This window comes from Xiphophorus hellerii, chromosome 15 (genome assembly GCF_003331165.1).
Source record: "Xiphophorus hellerii strain 12219 chromosome 15, Xiphophorus_hellerii-4.1, whole genome shotgun sequence".
NCBI classification, from domain to species: domain Eukaryota; kingdom Metazoa; phylum Chordata; class Actinopteri; order Cyprinodontiformes; family Poeciliidae; genus Xiphophorus; species Xiphophorus hellerii.
In genome coordinates, this window is record NC_045686.1 from 24,581,471 (window position 1) to 24,599,194 (window position 17,724).

Here is a 17,724-nt window from a genome sequence, read left to right on the forward strand (position 1 = left end):
AATTTTTATTTATCAAGCGCGTTTTAGTTTATTGTGACTAGTTTATTGTGTATCACAACAAGCCTAGTGAGCAATATTTTTCAATTTCCTACAAATATTGGAAATCGTAATATTGGTTGAAACAGCAATACAACAGAAATGTCTGAGTCACTCAGAGCCAATAGTAGTCAACCAAAGACACCAATAAGATTTTTTGAACTCCTTAATGGCTTTTGGCTCTGTTTATTTTTGAGCAAAAATTGAAAGTGAAATTATTATCTTGTTAATAGTCTTGTTAATATCAAAATTATACTACATACAATGTGAAACAAATCATCTTGCATGTGCCACCTGGGCGGCTTTAATGCTTTCTGATTCCCGTATTTTCATAATCTCCTCCTGTGTCTTCGTAATTACAGCCATTTTAACAGAGCAGGTGACATCTTTTGAAGTACTATTACCTTCCAGTCTTATTAGCCTAACACATGTCAGCTTTATTCAGCACTGACGCTATATTAGCCTGAAACATAGACCAAGCCACATTCTGATTTCTGAAAGCTTGAACTGAAGCCAAGTGGACTTCTTTCTTTTGTCTCGATAAGGTTTTAAACCATGTCAATATATGACTAAGTTTCTGAAATGTAAAATTTTAATGATACTCACCATAGAGGTGTGAAAAAGAGCTGGCCCATTACCAGATTTGTTTTTTTGCATGTTTGTCACAATTAAGTATTTCAGAACATAAAACTAAGATCAAACATCAAAGCAACACTACAAATATGATGAGGAAATAATGATTTTACACTGAACTGCCCCTCTAATAAAAGTATTTTTAAAAAGCTTTGCATATCCATTTAGGAATTGTAAAAATAAAACTCCTGAAAATGTGACAAAAGCACTTTTCACACATTGTGTTACTGCTTAAAAAATGCATTATTATTATTATTATTATTATGTAAACAGCACATAGTAAATAACCTAAGCATTTTTTGTATGCTTACTTAAATATTAGTTTATTTTACTGTTTTCTTGTCCTGTGTTGTTTCATAATGTTCTGGTTCAGTATTTTTATTTGCTGGTTATGATTGTTTTTCATTCGTTAATACATACTTCCTAGGAATAATCTGATTGGATTAAAGAGATTCGTCTGTGATTGGCTGGTGATTTTGTTCATTTCCATGGCGACAGCTGCAGGCAGGCAGAGAGCAGGTGAGTTGAAGTCATCAGAGCTGAGTGTGTGCATGAGAAAGCATTTGTGTAATTTAAATGCACAAAATCTAATTTTTGGTTGTTTACTAAGGTATGTGTGCGCAGGTAAATCTACACATATTGGTCACTGTGCTCTCATCTTAATGACACAAAAATTATGACATAAAAAAACAATTCTTGTCATTCCACAACTGGCTTTGTGAAAATATTGGTCTCGCAAAGTGGTTCTCAGTCCTCAGTGGTTCTCGGGACATATTTGCTGTTCCAGGACTCTCTCCTCTCCAGCTCCCTGACCAGCAGAAACCTGTTGATCACCTATGTAAATATGTCAGGTGGGTGCGTACAGGAAACACCTGAAACCTGAAGACCCAGATGGAGAACCTCTGCTCTAATACTTAGGTGACAGTGGTTGGAGTTCGCCTAAGTGTGTCGCCGGTTCAGTTTCCACTCTGTCCACCACTGTCGTCTTCTTGAAACTCCTACCACCTTACCTGCTGGTGGTGGTCAACATGGCCGCCTGGTCTCCGTCAGCCTGCTCCAGCTGTGGCTACAACCCAGCAGCCTGCCAACATCAGTGTGTGAATGGGAATGACTGACTTCATTAATCAATTAATTCATCTCATTATTTAATTAATCAAGCACTTTAAAAGTCTGGTGTCACTTTTTAACATATCCAGAGTACAGCTTAATGGAAGCATGAAACAAAATACACACTTCTTTTCTCACTTTATTTTAGTTAAGGGATGTAATAGCTTTATGAGAAACATAATACTTAACTATTATCTAATAACACTACAAAGAGGTTTTAACCAGTCTTATTTTTACACAATAGACATTACTAATCAGAATCAATAAAAGGAAGAATGTCTCTTATGTATGTGCCAGCTGCAAATAACACAGAAAACATTGACACAGCACTATTCATGCAATGAAGTGGAACAGTGTTCCCAGTTCCAGACCTCTCTCTGCTTGAGCCTGACCTTCTGTGGAACAGCCTTTCACATGTCCCAAAACTATACAGACCATTAGTATTAAGTTGACAGCTAGAGACAATTAAAGCCATCACAACACTCCTAAAAAGTGAAGAAACATTCACTGCTTAAAGGAAAACATGCTTATTAACGATTAGTCACTTTGGATAAACCACAGAACAAACTCAACCTATTTACAACTGCATCAGTGCAAGGGTTCACTAAAAACAGGCTACAACCTGTCACAAGAACACAAAGGTTCATCTTACTGGGAATGAAGATGAAATGAATGCATGCACACAGGCTGTACTCATCTCCCAGACTGCACATGCCAAAAACAACTACACTGAATACTGAGATCCTCTAACACCAGGACTAATCTGCCTCTGTCACGGTAAGCAGGTACAAAGTTACATCTTATATAGCTGATGAAAGAAAACACAGGAGATGCAAAGCATGAGTCTACAGTTGCGTAGCAGGGAAATGTGTTTTTTAGTCAAAGTCTCTGTTGACCAGCACCAGTGGAGCCACCAGAGTCCACACATAAAGGCCAATGCAGATCCAGCTGGAGGAGATCTTCACCCACACAGATGGCCACCTGCTGGTCATGGTCTCATAATTGGAGTCAGGGCTGCAGATACAGAGAAACATGCAACTAACAGGTTAGAATGCTGCCACTTCATATGGAAAATGGAACTTACTCATAGTGTAGCAAAGTGATAAAATGTCATTGTGTGGGTGTAGGCGTGTGTATGTCGGGGTGTGTGGGTGTGCGTGTGTGTGTGTTGCATATGCCTTTGAGATTTACATTCACATCTATATCTTTCTAAACTACACACTACAGGGTGTTGGTGCTCAAATAGCCTCCTCCACTGGGCCCTATGTCTACATGACTTCAACAAATCACACAACAACACTCATTAAATGGAAGATGTGCTCTGCTATGCATGCAGATGGAACCAGATATTTACATACACTGAGTGTTTGACTGAAGTCATACATTTTAAAAGGTAGTTATCTTGCTTCTGAATTCATAGAAATAACTAACTCGCCAAATTTTCTGGCAAGTTAGTTATTTCTATCTTCGCAGATATAAATTATTTTGGTAATTCTAACTAAACTAAAACAAGAAAAGTTTGGTTGTATTTAACTTCAGACAGTGAGAAAGAAAAAAAAACATGTTTGTGTCTTTTTATTCAGTTTATGTAAATATGTGGCTTCCACTGTATATTGTTCCAATAGAAACAGGGTTGACTGGATCAGAGAGACAGCTCTGACTCTTTACAAAACATTTCTGTCATAAATCCTCTGAGCTCAGTGCAGGATGACAGGAAGTGCGGCGAAGCATCGACTTCAGCACCAAGCAGAAAACGTCTGCCTGTACCATTCTTTTTAAAATAATAGAATAATCCTCACAATCCTACCTGTACCAGTTGGTGAGAGTCATCATGATGTAGAGTGACGCTAGGAACAGCATGAAGTGGAAAAAGGAGTAAGAATAGGTGACCCCATCTTTCTCATTGTCCACAGCTCTGTTAAGGCCACTGCCCTCCTCAAAGCTGTCTGTCTGGGGTCCGTCCTCGATCAGAGCAGACTCATCAGTGGTCAGAGTCAACTTGTTCACCTGGGCATTTGAAGAATTGCGAATACTGGTGGACAAACAGAAGCACAACAAGTTAACAATGTGCAGGATCTGTTTTTTCAACCACTAATTTACTAATAATCTGAGCATCTCTGCCGGCTCAAAACAAACTTTGACATAAAGGAGATTCCCACCTGGAGTACAGGACACACATGAGGAAAAGAATCAATCCCACAATTCCTTGAGCATCCCACCATGTAACCACATGGTCCTGACCTTTAGGGCTGGTGCTATTAAGCCCAATCATACCCAGAAGGCTGGGGTTACAATCTCTGTCTGCAAAACACACACACACACACACCCCAACACACACACACACACACACACAAACTCAAATCAAAATTGTCCAAACTTTCAGTTCACGACAAGTTCCTGAATGTTAAAACTGAGCAACACAAAAGATGGAATACTACAGAGGGATCATGAACAAGCATTTTCATTTATTGAGGTATCTTCACAGGTTAAACTGTCAGTTATAATACACCTGCTGTATGTTTACATACATGTATATGTCTTTTTATACGTATATAAAAAGACATATATACCTTTTTTCATTGTCTGAATTAAATTCAGAGCAAATGTCTCTTGTTGGAAGACAGAATTACCAAAGATATTTCCAAAAGTCACAGTAATGATAGAACAAATATGTCATATTTATTGATTGATGTCTTCAAAATCAGGAAACCCAGAACATTTCACCCAAGTTATTCAAAGGCATCTGTACTGAATGTATGTAAACATCTGATTTTGAAGACATCAATACATAAATCAGACATTTTTTCTCTCTCATTATTGTGAGAATGCTCTATTCCCTGTGTCCTGCTTCAAAAATCTTTCAAGTAAAGTAGAAAGTCAATCATAAGAAGCCAATTTTATGTGATATTAACATATTTTATTTCTCTTCTCTTTTTAAGCGCTGTGTTAACAGGACACAGTCATTAGAGTAACTAATAATTTGTAGACATGTTTCCTTACCAGGCTCATTGGTCATTGCAGACCAGGTCAGGTACATGGTGTACAGTGTGACCAGGGAGGATTGCAGCAGGCCAGACCTGGGCTGGGACTCCTTTATGAAGAATGTGCAGCGTTAGGAAGAAAGCAACAAACTGAAAATGTTCACTACCACTTTAATCTTTATCAAATTGTTCGACATAAATTTTCTCATTGGTATCTAATAAAAACAAAGCGCATATTCTAAATTAATGGAATGAATACATAAACACATACAGAACTAACACTGAAATAAATTCTGTATTTATAGTATTAAAACGTTACAGTTTATTCAGCTTAGTTTACATGTTACAGCATATATAACTTTATTAACTTTTTTTTTTTTACATATTTGTGAAACTGTCACCATGTCGTGATAGTATTATGTATTTTCCAGGCATATAGTGCCATTTCATACCAGTCATGTTACCTTCAGTTGTTATAAAAAATGCTATATATCACATATGACTTGACTTTGCAATTTAACACCTTGAAATTGGACCTCCGTCTCTTTAAAAACTCCTGCTTTTTCTGAAAGTCCACCTTCAGGAAGTCATCACAACACGGCTGCTCTATTAACCCTTTAACAACATTTCTACCAGCATTGCTCTGAGGAGTAGCTCATATAATGAGCTCAGCAGTTCCATCAGGTTTTTGCTAATTGCTGTTGGCTAGTCTGAAGGAGCTGAGGGTTCTGTGAAGCAGCTCAGTGGAGGAGCTTTGGCCATGAAACGGATAAAGTCAGGATCAGAGTTGGGTAGTAACTATTTACATTTACTCACATTTACTTGAGTAACTTTTAGAAAAAAAAAAAAAACTTTAGGGAGTATTTTTTCTAAGCTGTACTTTTTAATTTATGTTTAAGTTTCATAAGTTTTTGTTATTAAAAGAAACTGATTTGCCAGATATTTTTTGTTACTTAATAATTGTCATTTTCATCCTTAAAATACCATAATTTCCATTTAATTTCATATTTTGGTCCATCTGATGTAATTTTTAAACATTAAATGGTTGATAATTTGATCAGTTAGTCAGTACTTGAATGGGCTTTTTACCAAATAATTTTTTACTCTTGTGTGAGTAATTTCCTGGCTGGCTACTTTTTACTTTCACTTGAGTAAAAATATGTTGAACTATCGCTACTCTTACTTGAGTACAACTTTGGGGTACTCTGCCCACCTCTGGCCAGGATGAACTTGATGGCGCTATGGCAACACTGGCTTTATCTCAGATCTTGTATTTCTGAATCCGACTTTTGTGAAAACCACCCTCAGGTATATTTTTGATGACGGGATAAAACATTAGAACATGGTGTAAAGCTGAAAAAAGTCAATTTGACATAATACAGCCCCTTTAAATTACAAGATGCTGCTTTTTACAAGAGAACTTCAAAAAGAAGTGCTTATTACCTGAATCTGTGGTAGAACAGACATGACGGAGGCTGTGACGCACAGCAGCAAGTTGATGCTAATGAAGACCTTATTTTCAGTGCAGCCATCAGAATGGGTGTAGTAAACATAGAACAGAACCAAAGAGACCAGGGACAGAACGTAGTTCAGGGCAGTGACTGAAAGTAGAGCTGCAAAAGCAAAGCAAAAGCCAATTTTAGATGAGGTCTGTTCAAAAACACAACAGGATGTGCAGTGTAACAACAGTACACACACCTCTTCAAATTTTCTACCTACCACAAATTTCAATGTATTTAATGAGGATTTGATGTGATAGAACACCACAAAGTAGAACATAGCAGGCAAGAGGAAGAAAATTAACAAACTGTTTTCAAAATATTTTAGAGCCATTTTTGAAATCAGCTTGGCTGAAGCAGGTAAATATCCAACTCAGGCAGGCAGAGCGCCTTGAGGAGCAGGGTGGGAACTCTGGCCTGCAGCACCAACAGCAGAAAGTCTATGAAGGTCTGGAGGTGTGTTACCATTTTTAGTCAGCAGGTGGATCCAGAACATCAGGACCAAAAGGCTCCACAATAAACATGGTTCGGTCTTCGTCATGGTGAGTTTTATTTCATATACTGTTTCAGATCTTAAGATTGTTAAACAGGATATGCTCCACCTGTTTCAGGCAATCGCACATGGAATATTTAATCATAATGCTGGTTACACATCTTACCTTGACCAGAGGTGTTAAATAAATACATTTCTCAAGTTATTTTAAGTTTGCAATACTTAAATCACACAATGTAACTTGATTTGTTTTATATGCTGCAGTGAATTATTCTTTTGAGGAATTTGATTTACATAGCTTTTGTAAGTAAGGTCCACTTATGCATTCTATAGAACAAGCAATAATCAATACAAATTGTGCATCTAAATTTCTCTTTCATTTGTGTTATGTTTTATTCATTTCCTTTTTCTCATTTATTTAAACCCATGGGGACACAATTAATTTCTAAACACCATAGAATAAATTCAGAGTTTTCAAAAAATTGAGATAATAAAATCCGAAACATCATTGAAGCACTAAGTCTAGAACAAAATCACATTTTTGGTCTATTGTCCTTATAGTCAAATTAGAATTTGCGCTTTAAATCTCTAATGTTAAACAGTGTTAAAGAGTAATTTTCCAGTAGACATTCTAATTTTCCCCTAACAAGTAAAACAGAACCGAAATATATCACCTGACATGTTGTGTACGTTTAAACACAACATAACTCCTAAGGTTATTATCCTACCTGCATACCAACAGCGAGAGTTTCCCTCTTCCATCTTCTCCACCCAGGACTCATTCCAGGAATGAGCAAAGTCAATGAGTAAAACCAGCTGGATGAGGATGAAACAAAAAGCTCCTGCCATCCCGATGTAGAACCACACTGCAGAGCAGAGCAAGGAAAACAAGCTTTAAATGTGAACTTAGTGATTAACTACAGGGAATTCACCTTCAGTTCTCCTTGATTTAAACCACTGGTACCTCTGCTTTTGGACACAAAGATTTCATTGTTTTCTTCTCTTTTTTTAACAGGGGAACATTGGTGAGATTGAAACCCCTTTCAGATCATATCAGTTCTGCCATTGTTGGCATGTTTCTTGCATCCATCCAGGGATCCTTTGTCCACAAAGGATCCCATCTTTTTTGTTAACATAATACAAGTGAATTCACTGAGATCACAGGATGTGTGTGTTTTTTTTCCAGATTACAGAACCAAAGCTGAGCTCACAGTATTCACCTGAGGAAATGGTTTTCAGGGATGTCTCCTCCCTCTGGCTGAGATCTGTCATGGTGACTGTTTAATGTATGCAGCACCTTCCATAAAGGACAGGTGTTGTTTTCTATCCTTAACATTGATGTGCCTCAAGTTCTGCTGGTCAGACGGACACTGAAGTCTCATCTACACTGTCCGCTATTTGCTCCCATAGACATGCTGGCACTGCTGTTGTCTTAGCGTTGAATCATTAGATTACATTTCCCTTGTTACACCATCTTCTGTTACTCCTTACGGTTCTGGATTTTGGGTTTGTGACTACATCATGAGGTGGGTCAGAGTTAGAATACTGGTGGGCCAACTACAAGCCTAGTATTCCTTGTTGGGACCTTACAGTGAATTGTTGAAGAAGCATGAAGAACAAGCAGAGATCACAGAACAAAAATACGACCTAAGAGGGTTTCAGGCTTAGATACATTGGATCTGATCTACAAAGATTCCAAATAAGGACCAGTAAATTACATTTAAAACATTTAGAAAAAAAGTACAGCGGGTTGCACACGTATGCAGAGTGCCATATTTAACCCTCCTACTATGTTCAGCTCTGAGGTGCAGCAATAATGTTCCCGGGTTAATTTGACCCAGAGAATTTTTAAATATGCAGGAATGTCAGAATCAAAAATTTTACCCCAAAACATTTTTGTGTCTGATTATTAACTCCATTAATGACCATGTCAATCGATATTTACTGCAATGCTGTTCTTTACCTCTGAGATAAAGAATGAATGAGGATAATTCACTCTTTTATCACAAAAATAAAACTACAGTATTTAATTTTTTCAATGTCCACTAGAAAAACCTACACAGTTCAAAATAATGCCCAAAGGAAAGGAATACTTACCAGTAGTGAAAGGTCCTTCTGAGATAAAAAACGAACCAACAGTGATGCCAAGAGCTGCGACAAACTTGAAGAACCAAAATCTGGTACAAAAGGAAAAAAAGAGGGAATACAAATACCAGTCAGTCAGGCTGATGCTGATTACTGTTCAAATCCAGCAAAGCATTTCCAAACCACTTCTAAAAATCATAATAGTAAATTATACATATATATACAGTATATATATATACACACACTCACCCATTATGAAGTGCTGCTCGAGGGTCTTGGCTGCTCTTTACTTTGATCATAAGCAAAGAGAACAGTAAGAAGAACATGGCCATTCCAAAGCAAACCCGATACACAGCCTTGTAGCCAACCAGAACGTCACAGTTCACTTTGCCCTCTATAACAGGTAAAGATGAACCAATCCCTCCTTCACAGAATCCTGGAATCTACAGTGATGCAAAAGAAGAAATCTTAGTAAACGTCCGCAGAAAGCATCTGAATAAAACTCAAACGGAGTCTGGAAAAATGTCAAAGATGGATAAATGCCAGAGTGATCTCATCAACGGTTGAAAATGTGTCTGACACAACTAGAGAAGGACGCAGAGATACAATGACAGAAAAGATGGCTGGGCATATATTTGGAAGATTAAAAATACATACTAAGACTAGTAATAATAAAGCTCATAAATGGTGCCGCAGATTATATTTAATGCATGTTGCACATATTTTGTGGGCAAAAGATGTCTGAGTGGGACAGATTATTGCAGCAGGACTGCTGACAATATCAATGCAATAAAACCAAAAACACCGTAATTGAACTTCACTATTGTGACTGTTTATTTAAAACCAAAAATGAGTACCAACAGCCACCAGAGACCAGAAACTAATCACTGAGTCAAAAAGAAATTGAAGATAAAACAAATAAGAATCCCTCCCTCAAAATTCCTTTACGGGCTCATATGAAATATTCTTTTTTTGCAAAGCAATTTAACGCTCCTTATATATGTAAGTTCAGACTCTGTTTTAATATCAATTTCTCTGTGGTTTCCTGTAAATACCTTCACGGACCTGATGTATGACTCATTCGAAAAGGTTCTGATTTCTCATCCAAATTCAAAGAAAACATAACCAGATAAAACACTTGTCAAACAAGGGATAACTATTTGATGACTCCAGCTTCTTAAATCTTTTCTAAATGTCATTCCTAGCAGCACAGTTCAACTGTTTTTCCAACTATGTACCACCGACAAATGTTTTAATACGCTAGGAACAGTTTGAAGGCAGTTCTTTATGGTGAACACATTACCTTTTTGAGCTGGCCCTCCATGCCAGGCATCAACATGATGCCGGCAACAGCCACTCCCAGCAACAAGAAGCAGGCGTAGATGAGGCGAGTCATGGTCGAGTTATTTCCACCTGGACAGCATCGACACAACAGACAGGGGGCGCTGCCGCAAAGGCAGGGGATCTGCGTAAACAAACTAGGTTAGCTGAGGACAGGAAAAGGGAGAGGAATTTCTGATCCTAGTTGTGCAACAGTGAGGCTATTAAATGACTTGTTGCCATGTATAAATAGATGGTGATGTGTTAAACAGCGCAGGTGGAACATAACATCCACCTGTCTTGTATACATTATAAACGAATCACGTAGCTAGCTAAGCGTAGGCTTTTTACCCAGTCACTTATCACTGGAATAGTACAGGCTGCGTCACCACTCGATCAAAACAAAGCGGGTTTGCGGCCTAAACCTCCAACGCTCGAATAGATTTGTTTAGAACTGTTTGTTCAACAACAGAAGCGGAAGGGATGTAAAGCCTTTTTCCCTAATGGTTTTGCTTTCCTTTCTTTCTTGTCAATGGTTGTCAGACTGCTGTTCTGCGTGGTTTGTCTTCTTTAAAAATAAACAATAATGGAGAAACTGAATATCATTGCATCAGGTCAAAGGTTTCATTCGGATATGTATTTTTGGATTTCAAAAAGATTCTCACCCAGCTAGCCATGGAACAGAGTCCCAGAACGGCTCCCATGGTGCAGTCAAGCTGATGGCGGACGTTTATCTGAAGATGGATGTAACCAACAACAGCCTCTTCTTCTGAAAGAACGTTCAACTGTTCACTCATCTGCTGCCCTCTTGAGGACGACAGAAGAACATTTCTCTACCTGCTTTAAGGAATACGGGTTTTTTTTTATTATTATTTACAAACATTTGCAATCTGGCATAAATAAATAAATAAATATAGCAGTGCAAAACTTTTGATTCATTGTAAATAATCTGTCTTTTTAAGCTTTTAAAGGTGTTATGATGTAGACCTATCAGACCAGAATATTTACATGAATCAATATTGATTCCTTAACTTTGATTCAATATAAAATCAACACAAATGTGCATGTAGATCCAAATTCAGATGATGGTTGAATCAACTTTGATATATTGTCAGTTATAGTTGAAATCCTAACACTGATTCAACATGTAAGTCACCAACCACTTTCAATATCGCTTCAATGTCAGGCTTCAGCATGGATTCAATGTTTCTGCCTGACTATATTTTATCGTTGATTCTCTCCTATTTTGCTATCTGGGATCTGAATCATAAACCATTTAAAAAGGCTGTCAGTCACCCTCTTGACATTTTGATTCTATATGGTCACATTTCACCCAGCTTTATTCTGCATGTTGTTTTATATCATATCTTTCCGTCTCAAAGTTCATTACTCTTTCATTAGTCATCCAAGTTTCAGAAATTGCAATTATGCTAAACGGCTGTTGAAATGTCTGAGTTTTTATATAAACTTTGGTTAGTGAAGTGAATTAAAGTGCTCAACCTCACAGTATGGTCTTTGATATACTTTGTTCTAGAGTTTAGTTAAATCAAAAAAGGGTTGGGATCATCCACTGGGGATAAGCATGTATGATGATGGATGGATGGTTGGGGTTATATGTCCTGATTTTCTGATCCATACATGGGAAGAATGAAATCCCCCAATTTTCTATTAGATTCTAAACTAAATCTGCAGCAGTTTTATGATGATCATCATCTAATTGAGTTGATGAAAAGATTTACATAAATTACTTGCTACTTGTTACACTCAATGGCCAGAATATCCAATTAAACAAAAATCACAGCATTAGAACATTTCAATTAAATTTGCTCAATTCAATCACACATGTTCTCTAATTTATCTTAGTTATCAAACAGTGTATTAAGCTCAGTTTATTATTCAATTTAGCAAACCTAGATCTGAAGTCACTGTTGTGTCATTGACTTTACAGCTCACGCTGAGCATGCATATAGCAACGATGGAGAGGAAAAGCTCCACCCTAACAGGAACAAACCCAGAGGAGAACCAGAACCTGGCTCAGTATGAGCAGTGAGCCATCTTCCACAACTGACGGGACATTGAGAAGACAGAGCAGATACACAAAAAAGAAATGGAAGAGCATGAGACTCCTGCTCTTTCTGAAACTCCGCCTTCAGGAAGTCATCACAACATGGCTCCTCTCTTAACCCTTTAAAGTTTCTACCAGCTTAGCTATGAGAAATAAATCCTAAAATGAGCTCAGAAGATGCACAGCTCCACCAGGTGTTTGCTGATTGCTGCTGCTAGTCTGAAGGAGCTGAGTGGGAGCAGCGGGGGAGGGGACTCTGTGACGTGGAAGAACCGAAACTTGGAAACTGCAGCTCTGAGGAAGAGCTGCATCTTGAAGGCGGTGCTAGGTCCAGCCAGGCGTTTTGTAAAACTGAACGGTTTCCATGGGAAATTAAAGGATTTCTCAAACATGCATACCTAATACTCCAGGTATTTTTTTATAGGTAATAACATTATAACATGACATAAAGCTCAATAAAGTTAATTTTACATAAATATGCCCCTTTAACATAATTATATGCACTAATCCCAACCCTCTGTATTGGACAATCACATCAAATACCTAAAATGATACGCTAAGATTTGTAATTTTGAGGCAAAGTGTAAAAATTCAAATGGTGAGGGACTGTACATTTAGACGGTGTTACTGAACCCAAAACACCACCTGTGGCTCCACTCAGAGCACAGAAAGGTTAAACCTTACCTGCAGTAACCAGGGAGTCATTATAATGTGACTCCACAGTCAGCGGTCCATCAGACATCATGAACTATTCTGATGTTCTGGAGCCAGAACGCTGTGATTTGACAACTCCACTCTGTCAATGTGGGCAAGAAGAATGTGTATGTAAATTTATATTATCAAAGTCATGTGACAAACACTGCACATCATGTGGGACTTTCTCAATGCTGCTGTTCAGTGCCACTTCTGTCTGTTGCATATCTGGTGTTAAGGGTTTTTCTGTTCATTGGATAGAAATAGTCAAACACTACCCATTGGTGTGCATAGGTATCTTGAACAGAAGAGGACCAGCATATTAGTTACAGGTTTGTCATTAATCAAATGGTCTATGCATTAGACCCTGTCTATTCATCTGGATTTATTTGTAGTGCATATCTAAAAAGTATCTGGTGCAAAATGCTGCTTGTAAAGCTGGAAGAACTGGACAGAATGCCACTAGACACACTACTGGCTGGCACTCGCAAAACAGCTGATCCAGGAGCTGCATTTATTTTCTTTGGCTGTATCTCCAAGAAAGGATCTTAATATCTGTCAGGAGAGATTACCTTCTGCCGAAGTTCTCAGAAGGTTTCCACTACATGTATTAATGCATATCAATGCATATTCAGTGTGTGAACTATTGGACAGACTGCTCTAAGTGTTTTTAGAGGGTGCCCTCAGTTGGTTATGGTCCTGACTAGCAAATATCAGGGGATCCACTGTGACACAAAATATCAGGGCCCAACAACGCGTGCTTTACACATTGTTTACGTCTTATTTTACAGATCTTCACCTGCAAATATCTAACATGTACGGCACTTGAGATGCAAACAGCATGTTAACAATGGAGCGAGGATTTCCCTTTCAAAGAAGAAAGTTTAATTTTTTCTGGGTCAGTCACCAAAGTGGCTGTGCCTTTTTTTTATTTCAGGCAAACTGAAACATTTGTCAGTTTCTAAATCACGAATGGAAGGTGACAATTTTGAATTGGATAACAGAACAAATAGACCAACAGACTGCTGATGTTTCTCACTCATATCTAACTTTCTGTCCATTTATTGTCAGTATTGAAAATCCATCTAAAAATAATGGCTGGATTTAACAAGATGCCAACTGATGATTAATGTAAGTTTTCTCTGTATCCATTTCTTTTCTGTGGAAATGATATCCACAGAACCCACAGAGGTTGGGGAGACAGAGTCGATATTGTAAAACAGTCAGTGGAGATAGTCTTCATTGGTCAGCGTTCATCTCTGTTTAGCCTTGTTCCACTGATTTGCAGTATACTGGAAAGTGATTTCATCATGAAACACGAAGTAGTGGCAGAAGACAAGCTGCTCATCATTCCTGATTCCTTCATCTTTTAGCCATCCTGAAAGTTTTTAGTCCAGAAGAAAAGGATGGGTGTGGTCATGGTACACAGGAAGGATGTCACCTCCAATCCAGCCTCTGAACAAACATGTTGGACCTGATCCGTCCACCTCTCTGAAGAGCAGAACAATCTGCAGGTCATTGTCCGAGCCGCTGGTGACAGGCACTATAACGCTGCAGGGAGCCAAACAGGTCTTCATACGAAACGTTTTTGTGGGAGGGCAGGGAGCTGATGGGGAACAAAAAACATTGATCAGATGATAAAAACAAAAAAGAACTGAAGATATCAAGGACACAGCCAAGTAGTGTTCATGCCGCCCCTCACAAGATGCCACCCTGGGTGGCTGCCCATATCAGAAATCGCCACTGAACCAGAGCCAGGAGGCGGGTCTTAGTGCTGTCACTCAATGTCACATACTGGCTGCTAACTGTGCTAATGGCGGAGAAACAACTTAGTGTTGCATGAAAACCACATGGCAGTCATCGACGGTCATGCTAACTAGCCTAGCATTCACAATGGGATCTGGTGATAGGGAAAAATTGTAACAGCAGAGAAAAAGGGGAGGAAGAGCAAGAAGGAGCAGACTGTGATTAACAAGCGCTAAGACTCGTCTCCTGGCTCTGATTGGTTGTTTCTAGTTAGCACCAGAAGGAAGTGGAGCTCACGTTTTTCACAGATTATCTGTCTCATACCATACTGTAATGACAGAGTGACAGTTGTAATAAATATGTTAAAAAAAATTTTTTTTTATAAAAGTTACATAGTCCAGCTTTAGGATCCACCAGTGTAAAATGTTAATTCTTGCCATTTTTAAACTGATCTTAACATTTTGATCAGGAGTGTATGCACCACTACATTCTATGTGATGAGGCTGAAGGACAGACAGCAACTTACACAAACTCTGTGAGTCTGATGTGCCAAGGGAGGAAACCCAGTGTGCTGTTCACAGGACCAAACTTCACCACCAACTCAGGGTCTGGGATATTTTTTGATTCTGAAAAAATAAAGACAATGGAAGGTCATATGTATTAAATGTTACGGTTTGAGGAAGGTTGGATAACATTACATGATGAAACTGAACAAACTCAAACAAACTGAACCAACTGGTGTTCACCAGGTCTCTAAAAAACAGACCCACTGTAAGTCATCAAGTGTGCCTGTTCATCTAAAGTTCTATAACTAGTAAGGAGGAAAAGGCCTGAAATAACAACACATATCCTTTATATAACAAAATATCTAAAGGAAATAAATATGGATTAAAGCCATGCCTAATAATAAGAGGAAATACATCTTTCAAATCGTAACAGTAATAAGCTTATCAAACTTCTAAATCTAAGAGGGAATAATCACTTCTCGATCTTTTTAAGGAGTGTTTATTTTATGTCTTTACCTTTTCAATCTTATTTTTGATAACACATGCAGACAACTGAAAGAATAATGCACAGCAGAAAACCCTGTTAAGTGTTTATTAATGTTCTGATGCCTATGAGCGCTGAGTCATACCTCTGAGAAGTACGTCCAACATGGAGACGCTGATGTCTTTAGAGCTCCATTCCTTCTTCTCTACAGAGTGACAAAGTTTTCTTGCTGCCTGGACAATGCTGTGCTTTCCATCCTCTGGAGACAGCACCTTCACTACGGGTCTACAGGACACAACTGACAAACATTCAGAGTCAAAATACAAAAACCAGCAGTGTAAAAATTTGGAGACATTATTTCAACATTCTCAGGACCTGAAAAGTAATTTAGATGACTTTCTAACATATGAAGTGTAAACGGATCTATGATTAAATTTTTTTAATAGAAAGTATTATGAGTACATTAAAGCAAGCCACTTTCTGCATTTTCAGCTATGTAAAGCACAACCTATTAGTGTTGTAAGCAAACCAGATCCTTACACAACCAAAAAATATTACTGTGGCCTTTTATTAGGAGGAAAAATATCTGAAATATGTGTTAAAATTGAATATAAAACATAAAATCATTTACAATGCCTAAACTAACACAGGAGGAGGCTGAGGCCCTGGCACATCCTACGGTACAAGAAGTTATCAAGAGTATTCTCAGCCTTAAAAACTGTAATACTCCAGGCTTTGGTTTATCTGGAGAATATAACAAGGCCTTTTTGAATTAATTAACACCCATCTTAAATAAGGCCTATAATTATTCCCTGAGTAATTATATTCATTGATTGATATGATTGTGGGAATAATTATCCCACAATCATGGATGGAGGCAGTGATGAGTGTCATCCCAAAGAGAAGATTTAGCATCAATCTATCAAGATATTATTTTTTTCAAAGAAGCCTAAATCAAGCAAAAATAACATGCATATAAAAGTAAAAACAATACCTAAAAGTCCCAACTAAGGTTCTGTTTTAAATTCTTACCAAAGTGTTGGGGTTTGTCTGTGCCGTTTTTCAGTAACTCCATATTGAATGTAGAGTCATCTCCACCCAACAGGTTGTGCTGTTGCCTCACTATCTCCTCCTGAAGCCAAGAGTTGTTCTTCTGGAAAATACCTGATGAAAAACATGCAAGTCAAAACTTCATTTCACGGAGAATTACGGAGGCCTCCAGGGGACATGGGGACATTTTTTTGGTTTTGCATTCCCTCACAATACTGTACTGATCAGCTCATGTGGCATAATTGAATACTGCAAGCCTTTCTTACGGTGGCCACCGAACTTTCTGCTTTAATTATGTGAGGTTTCTCCATGAATGTTAATATCTCTGTGAAATATCTGAAGTTTTATATCTTTTTCTTTAGTATATAAAGGCACTACAAACCTACGATATAAACAGAAACTTTCCGTAAGTAGGAAAGAAATAAAAATATATATTAATTTGGACTATTTTTGAGTTATTATCGTGGGTAATAAGTCATCTGACAGTTTTGATTGTGTCTCTGTTTTGCTGGTTGACTGAATGGTTTAAAGGGCCATTTTCATGTTCAGTTCCATCTCAACCTTATACAGACATAAACATGCAGTGAATAAATTCGACTTTCAATCCGTTTTTTGCACCAAAGACTTAATAATAATAAACACGTTTTATTATTATAAAACACGACAAACTAATGATGGTAAAGGGCCAGCACTGGGTTAACTCTGGGAATCTCATCTGTCAGTGTATCAATCAACTCCAAGCCACTTCTTTGTTCTGTCACAATTATCTATTTATTCCATTTTGATGATCATGCTCCAAACTCTACAAGGACTGACCGCCCCGCTCACCGCTTCCTCATACACACAAAGCCAGCAGGTCAGTAACATTCCCATTCATACTTGATGACAGTCACGCCCACATCGACACACCCACCACCCAAGTGTCAAAGCCTCCTGCTCCTGTCATATCAATAATTACTTATTTCATTCATATGGCTCTTACAGAGCCTCAGTGAAAACTTGTTTATTATTATTAACTGTTTGGTG

General features: G+C 38.0%; 2 protein-coding genes across 2 annotated transcripts in view; both read right to left on the reverse strand.

The window, feature by feature from the left end:
- Window positions 1-1,801: 1,801 nt before the first annotated feature.
- serinc1 (serine incorporator 1) lies at window positions 1,802-10,951 on the reverse strand. The gene is made up of 10 exons (XM_032584414.1): window positions 10,820-10,951; window positions 10,138-10,299; window positions 9,084-9,277; window positions 8,847-8,926; window positions 7,478-7,615; window positions 6,201-6,370; window positions 4,777-4,867; window positions 3,936-4,077; window positions 3,584-3,808; window positions 1,802-2,790 (listed from the first exon to the last, which is right to left on the reverse strand). Exons 1-10 carry the CDS (start codon window positions 10,949-10,951, stop codon window positions 2,652-2,654), a joined length of 1,473 nt encoding a protein of 490 aa, XP_032440305.1. The 3' UTR covers window positions 1,802-2,651.
- Window positions 10,952-13,938: 2,987 nt separating this feature from the next.
- Window positions 13,939-17,724, reverse strand: part of nus1 (NUS1 dehydrodolichyl diphosphate synthase subunit) — a 5,480-nt gene continuing 1,694 nt past the window's right edge. The window contains exons 2-5 of the mRNA XM_032584427.1: window positions 16,681-16,812; window positions 15,794-15,946; window positions 15,185-15,284; window positions 13,939-14,518 (exon numbers count right to left, since the gene is read on the reverse strand). Coding sequence (XP_032440318.1) covers window positions 14,428-14,518; window positions 15,185-15,284; window positions 15,794-15,946; window positions 16,681-16,812 — 476 coding nt within the window. The 3' untranslated portion in view covers window positions 13,939-14,427. The remainder of the gene's footprint in view (window positions 14,519-15,184; window positions 15,285-15,793; window positions 15,947-16,680; window positions 16,813-17,724) is intronic.

What these genes read in the sequence shown, in the direction of transcription:
- serinc1 (XM_032584414.1), bottom strand. Translation starts at nt 10,951, where the DNA reads ATGAGTGAACAGTTGAACGTTCTTTCAGAAGAAGAGGCTGTTGTTGGT. An exon ending in AGAAGGACCTTTCACTACTG is followed by an intron (nt 7,616 to 8,846) that starts GTAAGTATTCCT and finishes TCTGCTCTGCAG; the next exon opens with TGTGGTTCTACATCGGGATG. An exon ending in CTCTCGCTGTTGGTATGCAG is followed by an intron (nt 6,371 to 7,477) that starts GTAGGATAATAA and finishes TTGCTTTTGCAG; the next exon opens with CTCTACTTTCAGTCACTGCC.